Source organism: Lagenorhynchus albirostris, chromosome 1 (genome assembly GCF_949774975.1).
Source record: "Lagenorhynchus albirostris chromosome 1, mLagAlb1.1, whole genome shotgun sequence".
Classification (NCBI taxonomy): domain Eukaryota; kingdom Metazoa; phylum Chordata; class Mammalia; order Artiodactyla; family Delphinidae; genus Lagenorhynchus; species Lagenorhynchus albirostris.
The window spans coordinates 180,298,632-180,311,027 of NC_083095.1; the positions used below are offsets into that span (position 1 = coordinate 180,298,632).

Consider the following 12,396-nt stretch of genomic DNA (forward strand, 5'->3'; position numbering starts at 1 on the left):
CACAGCAATGAGGACACTCATTAGCAAAATGAACAAAGGGATAGTTCTGGGCGGCTATGGTCATCTGTTACACTCTGAGTGGCAGGTTTTGTGGTGGTGTTCCTTCTACCATCTGCCCACACCACTAGCTTTGGCTCACTTAAACCATGAGACTTCTTTAAAACAAACTGCATTAACAAACCGAAGTTAAGAAGGATGGAGATCATTAAAAGGTGGTTAACTGGGCTTCCCTGGTGGCGCAGTGGTTGAGAGTCCGCCTGCCGATGCAGGGGTCACGGGTTCGTGCCCCTGTCCGGGAGGATCCCACATGCCGCGGAGCGGCTGGGCCCGTGAGCCATGGCCGCTGAGCCTGTGCGTCCGGAGCCTGTGCTCCGCAACGGGAGAGGCCACACAGTGACAGGCCCGCGTACCGCAAAAAAAAAAAAAGGTGGTTAACTAGTTAAAGCTATTAAAAGCCACATTATAGCCTAAGACAGGCTGTGTGTGATCCACAGTCACTCTGGAAATTTAAATTTATAAAGTAACTTGCCAGTTTAGAGTTTTTCTATCGTGTAGTGAGCGCCAGGACTTCAAGTGGTGGCTTACATTGGTCTACTTCTCTTGTGAGCCAAGATGTGCAGTATCACTGTTCCCAGGTTTCAGAATCCCAAACTGAGTCATGAAAGAATCGTTTCTGAAAACAGGTGTGCTCCAGAGCCTTGACACTCAAAATGTGGTCCGAGGACCAGGAGCCTCAGCATCACCTGGGAGCTTTTTGAAAATGCAGAATCTCCAGCCCCAGCCCAGAATCTGTATCTTAACAAGAGCTGCAGGTGACCCATACACACAATAACACAATAAAGGCCGAGAAGCACTGTTTGGAGCACCGCAGGTGCCTTCCCAGCAGTCTCCCTTCTGCCATTTTGGCGTCTCAATCCTGCAGGCTCCACGTACAGTACTTGGACATCTCAATTTGAGGCTGCGGGTGGAGTGGGCTTCTGCTGCATGCCCATGCTGCATGACAGTCACGGAGACGAGCAGGTGCTTTCCCAGTGAGTGACAACCAGGAAAGCGGCACACTGGGGCAGTGTAGCCCTGCAGAGCTGCCACTTTTGAATGACAGCTCTGTTTCAGAACTGTCAGCAACAAATAGTTACATTCACCTGTTGGTGGGGGTGAGGGGATGTGGGTGTGATAGTTGCATAGATCATCCACGTTGGGTAAGAAAGAAAAATGAAAAATCTTTTCAAAACAACTCCAATTGCACTGAAAGCACATATGCATGTGCCTGGGCACACAGACACACAAGCACACATACCTCGACAGGCTAGTTTCTTTAGCAATTCTCCAGTGGATTTATCAGCGTACTGCATGGCAACCTGATAACTACAGCAGTGTGCCATTAAGTCATTGCAGGTTTTTACAGAACGTGAAAAGACACTCAGCCCTTGAATGTAGTTGGTCTGGGGTCGGGGTGGGAGTGGGGGCGGGAATTCAACATTAAGGGTGTTCTGACCTGGAGAGATGAGGCTTCTGGAACTTGAAGAGATTCTTTTTTCTGATTTCCATTTTGTCATAAATATAAGTTAAACTAGCTGTTTATTAAACCTTCCCTTTCCTATCATATTCTTAGATTTCATTCTACAACAGTCCTAGAGAGGGATTATGACTATTAACTATAGAGCGATTTATATAATTGGACTATGAGAAAGAACTAGAGCGTTTCCTTACTGTTTATTCAGTTTGCTTATTTCAAGCTTTTTACAAGTTTTTTCCATTGCTGCATTGAAATTTTCTAAATTGTTTCTCCAAATTCGGTTTTCCAAATCTAGTTTCAGATACTTGCTGTCGCAAGTTTTTTTACACCACTAGAGGGAGCAGTCGTATTAGATGAAATTTCAAATTTAAAAGGTAATTCACCTAGAACTTGAGTGGCATGGAGTTCTAGGAAAGCTAGTTCTTAGAGGATCTTTAAAAAGAAATTTTCAGACGTTTATTTTATATAACCCGTGATCTGCTTTTGCAGTGTTCATGTCCGTCCTCCCAAATGTACACTAGCCCTGCTCTGCGCTGTCCTCAGTCAGCCTGGCGCTTTGCTGGGGTCCTAAGAAGCTGGGAAAAATGTATATACCCAGTTCATCAGAAGTCTCACTTTCCTCAAATCTTAAGGTGTTTACAGAAAGACTGATGTGGTGTCCTTGGGGACAAACTACAGTGAAACAGCCAAGGTCTTCAGGATGCCACCCGAGCCAGAGAACGTCTTCTTATACAAGAGCGGGGTGCAGGCCTGCCACTTTCTGTGGTCCTCACCAAGCCCCATCCACCCTCATCCCCTATACTCAGGCCATCCAGACAGACCAGTTAACGGGCTGAGGACACTCAGAGGTGTAAACACGCCAAGAAAGACCTCGTGTTTTACTGGAAGAAGCTCAATTACCGAATTGGGATGTTCTCAGCAGTGCATTTCATGGAATGTAAACCAGATGGTCATGAGGACTTGTGTATTTCCTCATAATGATAACTAGAATTTATATGCACGTCTTTCTTCAAAGAACTCACAGCATTTCATATCCACTACAACGGGTATCCTCCTCATAACTCTGTTGGCTAGGCAGGTATCACCTCCCATTTCACAAATGGGAAACAAATGGATCAAAATTGCCTTGCTAACTGATGCTGGACATTGGTAGCCAAGTCAGGATTAAAAGCCAAAACTGTTAGTCTTATTTTAACCTTTTCTATTAAATTATTTTCTCCAAAAAATAAGAGTAAATGTAGATCTAAGACAAGAAAAGTAAATGCAAAAATTGGATGTGCCTCTCCCTCCAAGGCAACCAGAACATATACAAAGAAATAATATTCAATTTTATTAGGTCTATGATAATAATCCTTAATACCACATTGCTTAGAAGATGCTCTGGTTTTTTTAGAACACAGAGAATTCTAATAGATTAAACAAAGCACTCCTTCCCCCGTTCGTAAATAAAGTCCTTTAGAATGGCGCAAGTTCAATTTCTTATCTTTTCTAACTTTGGGGTTTTAAGTAAGAATACTAGTGTGGGACTTAGATAAACCAAGGACTGCACTTAAAGGGCCCAGCAACCCACAAGTGTTTCTTCCTAGTGTTAACACTTTGATGTATAACTTCTCAGGCTTCTTCCATACATATATATGCATGTGTCGATATTTATGCGTATCTATACACAGGTATTAATATACACTATATATTAATTATAACATACATTATAATGATATACCTATAGACCATAATACCATAATCTATTATAATAATATAATGTGTATATATATATATATAATATATATAGCAACTTTAATTCTTCCTCTATACAGAGCTCCTCCCTCCTCATGCGGGCCTTTGGGTTCAGCTGGACCTCGGTTCTCATGTCACGTCAGCATTTACCAGCTGTGCCCGGGGTGTAAGTCAGCTTCCTTATCGGTAAACTGCGCTGTGATGTGAGGAGGTAACCCTGCCAGTTGACACTCAACAGGTTGTGATTCTCTGGCCTCCCTGCTTGCCTCTCCTACTCAAACAATCCACTTCGTGCTCCTAGAACCTAATACGAAAACCCCTCTATGGCTCTGCGCTGTGGTTGGGCAGTACAGCCGGCAGCTCAGAGCTGATCTGAGATGAAAATAAACTCTCCTCTAGGGTCCACACTTTCCGGATCCTTCACATTCACCTCCTTGACAGGCAGCTAAGCTCTCCTTTCTGCTTTCTCTCTCTTTGCATTTTTTGTTCTGTCAGTGCTCTGAGCAGTAAAGCAGCTTCTGGCTCCTACTGCAAAGGGGAGAAGAGGGCAAAAACCCTCTGAGAATTTTCCTTCTTGACATTTCCACTTAAGGTCATCCTGTTCCAAGTTGGTTTCTTGGAAGCCTCTGACTTGAGATTGTTTTGTGTCTGTCAAATTATCTGGACTGCAAAAAAGGTGGGACTCTTCCAAATTAAAACAAAAATCTCTTTACATTTCTTCTAGGGTGGGGAAATTTCTGTAGTGGGAGGTAGGTTATTTTATTTCTATTACAAATAAAAATTGAGAACAATTATATTGCTCCTATTTATAATTATTATGGGTTTTCTAGAATATGGTGTCGAGCACAAAAGGGTTGGACTGGCTTATGTTGTGGAGAGATACCCAAGATACATGCATTGTAATCCCTTTATTCCGACCCCAAGCTTTTAGACAGTTGTAACTTCATTTATATGTATTAAAATGAATTACTCTTTGCTGTGAAACTTACAACTTTTTGAGATCCAAATTCTTCACACTGGTCCAGTTCTTCTCTTAATTCCTTAATGAGTTCTTCTTTCTCCTTCAGTTTTTTTAACAAAATATTCATTTTGACAGTCATCGCGTCATGCACAGGTGTCTTCTCTTCTTCCACCTCAAAGAATTTCTGGGGGGGAAAAAGCAGCATTAAAAGTCAGACACTGTGCTAGCACCAGCAGAAACCATTTCGTGTTTTATTCAAGCTCCTGTCTTGTATCCTGTCTTGTAAAGTTATTTTATTTTTGCAACTGGCACACAAGTTTTAGTAAACAACTGTGCTTATATTGAACAATACACTGAAGTGTCATGGTATACGGCACAGTATTATTCTATGAGACAAAGCATGAGTCTGACTGCGTCAGCCATGCCAGTAATAATAATAACAATAGTAAACCTTAATAGGAAATCCACATCATGATTGTGAATGTGCTACCTCAATCTTCTTCTACAAAGGAAGCCAGCAAACATTTTGACGATGTAAGAAAGGAAATGCACTTCAGCGGTGCAACTAATTCCCTCAGTGGTTTGGAATGGAGATGTGAACAAAAGAAGAACCATTTCTTGACAGCCTATTTTAAGCATTGAGGTGCTAACCTATTTGCAGCCATTGCTCTGAAGAATTGTATCACAAGACCAAAACAAGGAAAAATGCTTTAAAAATGATGCCGTGCTTTACTGCCGACATATAAAAATCTCATTTTCAACACAGACATGCAAAAGCATTTTGTCCATTTTGGACTCTGTGAATTACAGAGTGAATTACAGCATCTGTGAATTACAGAAGAATTATTTTATTTTTATCATTTGTTTGTTACTAATACGTTTGGACACATGGACATACAGGAAATATAGTAAAACCTAACCATATCTGCTAATATATTATATTTCAAAGAATTAGATTTACAAACTAAAATTGTTCTAATGTTATACGACGAACACCGGCAGACTGAGAAGAATAATAATACATCGAGGTAGCATTAAGAGTCAAGCTAAGGGCATAACACTGACACAGTCTACACCACACTGATGAAAAACATCAGTAAGTGAATATGCAGTAGAGTTAAAAAGAGTGAAAACAGAACAATCCATATGACAATATAGCTTTCTAATTGGGAGATTTTAAAGAACAGCACTGAGTATGTAGATCTATTTTTCACATCTACTCTGTTTATGTCTACAGTTCAAACGCTCTGCAGAGACTAAGTTACCCCACTGGTGCTCTGGGTGTAAGTGACAGGGCAGCTCAAATCCAACAGGTCTGAGCGGAGGTTGCCCATCTTCACTCTCCTCCTTTCTACCTTCCCCATTTATAACAGCAGCCCAAGCCAGAAACCGATTTTCTGTCATTTTAAGGACCCCCTCCCCCCTCACCTCACCAAATCCGTTCAACCCACCCCTAAATCACTCCCGAGCCCACCCTCCCCTTCCCTGTTCCCCCGCCTTCACGTTACCACCAAATCCGGGGTCCGCTCGCCCGCACACAGCAAAGCCGATCTACTGACACCGGGTTGCGCTGCCGTGTGTTTATTGTAAGGCGCCGAGCCGGGAGTCCGGGACAGCTAATGCTCAAAAAACCCGAGCTCCCTGATGGGATTCAGCAAAATATTTTTAAAGGCCAGGTGAGGGAAGGGAGCCCAGGATGTGCGATCAGCTCGTGCACCATTCTCAGAGTGGCTGACGGTGAGGTAGTGGGGGTGGGGTGGGGGGGGTGGTGTCACAGGGGTTAATATTATCAGTCCTTAGGCTCCAGGAGGCCTGGGGGCTGGGTGCTCATGGTCATCAAGTGGTTAACATCTTCCATTTGGTGTAGGTTTTAGCATCTGTGAAACAACTCAGGAAATGTGCATCAGATAATGTTATCTGGGTACTTCAGAGAGGAGCTATAGCAAGGGACCTGGGGGAGGGCTCTGTCCCGGGAATGCCCCCTAGGGTCCTGCTCAGTTACAGTCGGAGTCCTTGTCTTCACCTGGACTATTGTACTAGCCCTTAACTCACCTCCCTGACTCTTCTTTTGTCCTCTCCAACCAATCTCCACCCTGTGGCCAAACGGATCTTTCTAAAATGCAACTCTCCCCGTCCCCATAGGCTGAAGTCCAGGTCTGTTAGCACAATGGACAAAATGGTACCCCTGTTGCTCTGCTGCTGGCTGACCTGGCCCCTGACTCGTGCCAGCCTGCTGTCCCCTTGCCCCGCCAGACTGGGCATTTAATCAGTGCTGATACTCAGCCAGCGATTTCTCAGAAGCACTGTGGGACCACAGGTCTCCATGTACGTGGAATTTCTAGGCCACCTAATAAGCTCTTACTTGTCAATCTCCTGAATGGCATTAGAATAGGTTAGCCTGCGCCTGAGGACCAGCTCTGTCACTTAGTAGCTTTGTGAGCTTGAACAAGTTTCTCAAATCCCCTGTGTCTCAGTTTTATCATCTGTAAAATGGGACAAACAATAACACTATCTGAATTGTTGTGAGAATTAAATAAGATAGTGCATGTAAACAATTTTGGACAGTGTTTACAGCACCGTCAGCTCCCAGTATTACATCTTAGCGTTTATTATTGTTGTTACTGTTTGTCATCCAAACCCAGATGTCACCTGCTCTGGGAAGCCTTAGCATCCCTCCCCTGCCCACCTGCCTTCCACTGCTCTGTTCTTTCTATATCTTATAGACATTCTTCTTGGGTCCATTTGTTTATTACTTGTTTTTTGCTCATTAATCTTTATGTTCTGAATAGGATGGATTTATTTGTCCTCCTAAAAAAATAGCAAAACAAAGATGCTCCTGACAAGCTGGCCAAGTCACCTCCTTTATAACACAGCACAAACGACCTCTGGGAGCTCATTTAAAATCCCACCAGGAGGGCTTCCCTGGTGGCGCAGTGGTTGAGAGTCCGCCTGCCGATGCAGGGTACGCGGGTTCGTGCCCCGGTCCGGGAAGATCCCACATGCCGCAGAGCGGCTGGGCCCATGAGCCATGGCCGCTGAGCCTGCGCGTCCGGAGCCTGTGCTCCGCAACGGGAGAGGCCACAACAGTGAGAGGCCCGCGTACCAAAAAAAAAAAAAAAAATCCCACCAGGAACTGGGCTGAGATGTTGCACACACATGGCATTGCTGGGGTCAACCTGCCTTCAGGATGCACTCGTCCCCTCTGGACTTCAGGGCAGCGGAGGCCACAGTTCGTTGGAAGAAAAAGAGTTTCACTTTTGACATTTCATAAAGTAATCGTAAGGCCCAAACACATTGGATTCATTTCTCTTCATCTCCAGGAATGTTTCTGATGTTTTACTAGTGTTTATTGAATGAGCTAGGCTCAAGAGGAGGTGAGCAGAAAGCAGGGTTTTGTTTTCACCACCCCTTCAAATCTGATATTCTGTCTCATGTTTCAGTCTCTTAGAAGAGCTCTTGGGAAAGTGCCATGACTTTTTTTTTTAACTCTTAGATAGCAGCGAAAACACAGAAAGAAAGAGAGAGACAGAGAGAGAGAGAGAGAGAGAGAGAGAGAAAGGAAGGAAGGAAGGAAGGAAAGAAAGGAAGGAACGAAGGAACGAAGGAAGGAAAGGAAGGAAGGAATGAAGGAACGAAGGAAGGAAGGAAGAAAGAAAGAGAAAGAGAAAGGAAGGAAGGAAGGAAGAAAGAAAGAAGAAAGAGGGAAAGAAAGAAAGAAAGGAAGGAAGGAAGGAAGAAGGAAGGAAGGAAGGAAGGAAGGAAGGAAGGAAAGGAAGGAAGGAAGGAAGGAAGGAAGGAAGGAAGGAAGAAAGAAAGAAGAAAGAGGGAAAGGAGAGGAAGGGAGGAAGGAAGGAAAGAAAGAAGGAAGGGCCAAAAAACTTAAAAACCCCAAAACTCAACCCCCCAAATTCCAATCCAGCTGACTCTTACCCATCAAAGCTCCTGACCTTTCCCAGTCCCAGCCTCCCGTACACTAGCAGCCTGCAGGGGAGGAGAGGGCTTGAGCCTGGCTTCCTTTTCTAGTATCCAGAGATTTGGTCAAACACCAGCCTAGATGTTGCTGTGAACGTATTTCCTATGTGAGGTTAACATTTAAATGAAGAGACTTTGAGGAAAGCAGATTATCCTCCACACTGTGGGTGGGCCTCATCCAATCAGCTTGAAGGCCTTCAGAGAAAGACTGAGATTCCCAGAGGAAGAGGGAATTCTAACTGCAGAGTGTCTTCAGACTCGAGCTGTAACATCAGTTCTTCCCTGGGTCTCCAGCCTGCCAGCCTACTTTTCAGATTTCAGAATTGCCAGCCTCTGGGACCACAGAAGCCAATTCCTTAAATCTCCATCTCTCTCTCCCCCTCTCTCTCCCCACACACCCTACTGGTTCTCCTTCTCTGGAGAATCCTAATATCTACAACGAAAGAACAGACATTCACACAATGCCTCCCACTCCAGCCCAGCACCACAGCGTTTACTACGTATGGCTCGTCTCCTTTCCATAGTACAGTGCCTTCTCTGGCAGTTAAGAACTGGTGCCCATGGTGCTTGAGGCACTGACATCTGCTCCGTCCTCCCTCCCTTCATGTAACCGATCTTCTGACCACACTGCACCCTGAGAGCTTGGCTCTGATGCAGGGCACAGGGAGGGGAAGGAGGCAGGAGTGTGTCTCTGGTCTTTTAATTCACGAGGGCAAGAACATTTTATTTTGGACTTTAATTCTTTTCTTACAAGAAAATTTAATATTTAATTTTTCCTTTGGCAGTCGAAAGTAGGGGGTTAATATTCAAATCTGTTGATTTGATGTAACTGTTGGCTTTTTATTATTAGAATAATTTTATGATGCTATTTGACCTCATGGGCAAAACCTCTTGACAGACAATATTGGTCAACACAGCTGGATGTAATCTGGGGTGAGAAACAGACTAGGAAGTAAATTCTCAGTAGGGGATACAAAGTGACCTTGGAGTTTAATGCAAATGATGCACTCTTCTAACCCGATGCTGAGTCTTCTGGGTCACCAGCAGTCTCGGGATCCCCAGAGGAGCGGTGGTTGGTATTGGGGGGGCTGCATCATGAAGGTGGGAGCAGGGCTTTCCTCTCCCCCAAGGCTCAGACCCACGCCTAGTTGATCACAGGCTAAACAGTTAAGTTTAATGTATTAAGAGAAGAAGAAAAACCCAGGGAATGTTGTTTCCTTCCATGTGGAGTGACATCCTCCATCGATTATCTGATTAAGACCTTGGAAGAAGGAACTTGGTCACATCTTGGCCATCCCCTCCCCTTTGCCCTTCTCTTTGGGGAGCAGATGCTCTGCTCTGGCAGGAAGAGACCTCCTCAGCCCACGGCTGCCTGTGATGGGAGTTAATCTGCCAAATTCGGGGGTTCAGCACTGAATAGCCTGTGTTATCAGTAAGATGGACGATCTCCATCTGCTGGCTCCCTGACTTTATTTTAACTGGTCCAGAACCTCAGTAGGGAAGACAAGTATTATTTATCAAGTCTCATAAATACTCCAGTAATATTTATCTCTCAAGTTTGCAAATCTAAGCAGGTCACGAAAGCTGCTTAGAATTCTACCATGATTCTTTGATGTCTTTGAGATAAAATATAAATTCTGTAGGTTCCTTTTCCTGTATCCCCTCTCACCACTTTCTCAGCCTTCTTGTCTTCCAGTCATACCAAAGCACTGGCAGTTCCCTGGCGGTGCCTTGAAACTTAAACGCCTCTATGATGTCAAGTGGGCCACCTCCCTGACTTTCTCCCATTTTCCTTAAGCTTGCCAAAATTCATCATCGTTTGCTGGGGCCCAGCGTAGGCCGCCCTAAAGTGGGCCTCAATGGCATATTGATTATTTTGAATTAAAGTTTCTTAAGAAATGGGACACTCAGACCCTCCTTTCTGTCTCCGTGAAAGCAGGAAATCAATCTCCCATAAGAAAGGTGCCCTCCCTACATCTAGAGGTGGAAGGACACCCTTATCACATCCTGCCGCACTAGAGAAGGCAAGGGGGTGATCACACAGGAGAAAGGGCAGAGTTAAAGGGGAAGATGCTTCATACAGCTTGTGTCTCGGTGAGTACGGGATGATTTATTTTGTAACTCTTCTTTATAGTCTTTAGTTTCTTGCCATTTCATCTAAGCAGTTTTCTCTCTCACTCTCTTTTCAACAAAAAGCCTCATTCAGGCCATTGCTCCAGGCAAAGGAATTGGTCACAATCCAAAAGCACGCGTCCTGCCCTTAGCAGAAGCCCATCATGGTTTCATAAGTCAGAGTACAGAAAATTCAGTCCCCTCCAAATACTGAAATGTTGGTGTTTTATTGCACAGTACTGTTATTAGGACTTTAAAAAAAAATTTGAAGTAAAAATCATTTAACACCTGGACAGTATTTGCTGCATTAAAATTTGGAATCTGAAGTTGTTAGAAAGGGATCTGCTATATCTCTGCAACCCTCCAGAGGTGGAAGACAATGACAATCAACACAGCAAGGCTTCTATTTTAAGAATAAATACTTTCCCTGTTCAGAGACTATTTTTTTTAATAAGGTTTCCTTTTTCTTAAATATAAATTTATTTATTTATATTTGGCTGCATTGGGTCTTCATTGCTGCACACGGGCTTCCTCTAGTTGTGGAGAGCAGGGGCTACTCTTCGTTGTGGTGCGCGGTTTCTAGGCACACGGGCTTCAGTAGCTGTGGTTCGCGGGCTGTAGGGCGCAGGCTCAGTAGTTGTGGCGCACGGGCTTAGCTGCTCCGCGGCATGTGGGATCTTCCCGGACCAGGGCTCGAACCCGTGCCCCCTGTATTGGCAGGCAGACTCTTAACCACTGCACCAACAGGGAAGCCCACCGTTCAGAGACTTTTGAAAATTTTAGGGCTTCCCTGGCGGCAGAGTGGTTAAGAATCTGCCTGTCAATGCAGGGGACACAGGTTCGAGCCCTGGTCCAGGAAGATCCCACATGCCGTGGAGCAACTAAGCCCGTGCGCCACAACTACTGAGCCTGCGCCCTAGAGCCCGCGAGCCACAACTACTGAGCCCATGTGCCACAACTACTGAAGGCCGCACACCTAGAGTCCAAGCTCCGCAACAAGAGAACCCACCACAATGAGAAGCCCGCGCACCACAATGAAGAGTAGCCCCCGCTGGCCGCAACTAGAGAAAAGCCCGCTCGCAGCATCAAAGACCCAATGCAGCTAAAAATAAATAAAATAAACAAAAACAATTTTATTATTTTACCATTTTAACAAACTCATTTTTTAACATGACAGCCTTGAAACAGATTTGGGTAATTCTGAATTGAATCTTCGTCTACATTTGAGAAAGTAAAGAAGAGGACAAACCTGAAATGCTTTCCTTGAAACAAGCACTGCTACTTGCTATCCATAAAAAGGTTGCAGTTCTGCAAAATGAACTATGAGTTGTTTGCAAGATCTCTTCAAAGTTACCAAAAAAGACACGTGAGTATTTGATGGGGAAGACATCATGGGAGAATATTTGAAGTCAACTTATAACAATTTTCCATTCCAGTAGATGATGGCTTAGCCAGAGGGGAGAAGACATGAATATAAGGCTTTTCTCCAAATATCTGAGTGAGGACACTCAGAAGAGGAGATAGTTCCATTTACCTTTCCTTCTGAACACCGATTACAGTCTCACCGAAAAGGAAGGCATTGAGATAAAAATTCAGATATTAAAATTTGCATTTTTCTGCAATCCATTTGAGTTTAACTCTAGTCATTTTTTGTATTTTTATAGAAATATAATCAATATGATGCTACACATGAAGCATTTTGCAGAGTGCCTGGGCCATAGTAAATACGTCCATAAGTGATAACTGCTTTCACTGTCATTAATTATCTGCCTAGGGAAAAGGAGGAAGTTTCCCCAAGCACTGTTACTCACAGATCTTTAACCAATGCCCTGTCACCAACGCCACCTAAGACAAAAGAACTGGAGCCCCAGACTATGTCAGATTCCAGGAGATCAGGTCTGCGCAGAACGATGGAGGTACAGCTTATGCAGGGCTCTCTCTACTCCTCTGTATCCTTTTCTCAGGGTAAACATGCCTCCCCATCCCCCTCTTCTCCTCCAAAGTGCCCCCAACAGTCAGTTCCCTAAGGCCCTCTGGCCCAGATTTTACTCACAGAAGAAAGAATACCCACTAAGAAGGTAATGACTTCATTCATTAGCCC

General features: G+C 44.3%; 1 protein-coding gene across 1 annotated transcript in view; it reads right to left on the bottom strand.

The window, feature by feature from the left end:
- Positions 1-12,396, bottom strand: part of C1H10orf67 (chromosome 1 C10orf67 homolog) — a 91,476-nt gene that overhangs the window by 62,694 nt on the left and 16,386 nt on the right. Inside the window, exon 4 of the mRNA XM_060161633.1 lies at positions 4,240-4,395. Coding sequence (XP_060017616.1) covers positions 4,240-4,395 — 156 coding nt within the window. The remainder of the gene's footprint in view (positions 1-4,239; positions 4,396-12,396) is intronic.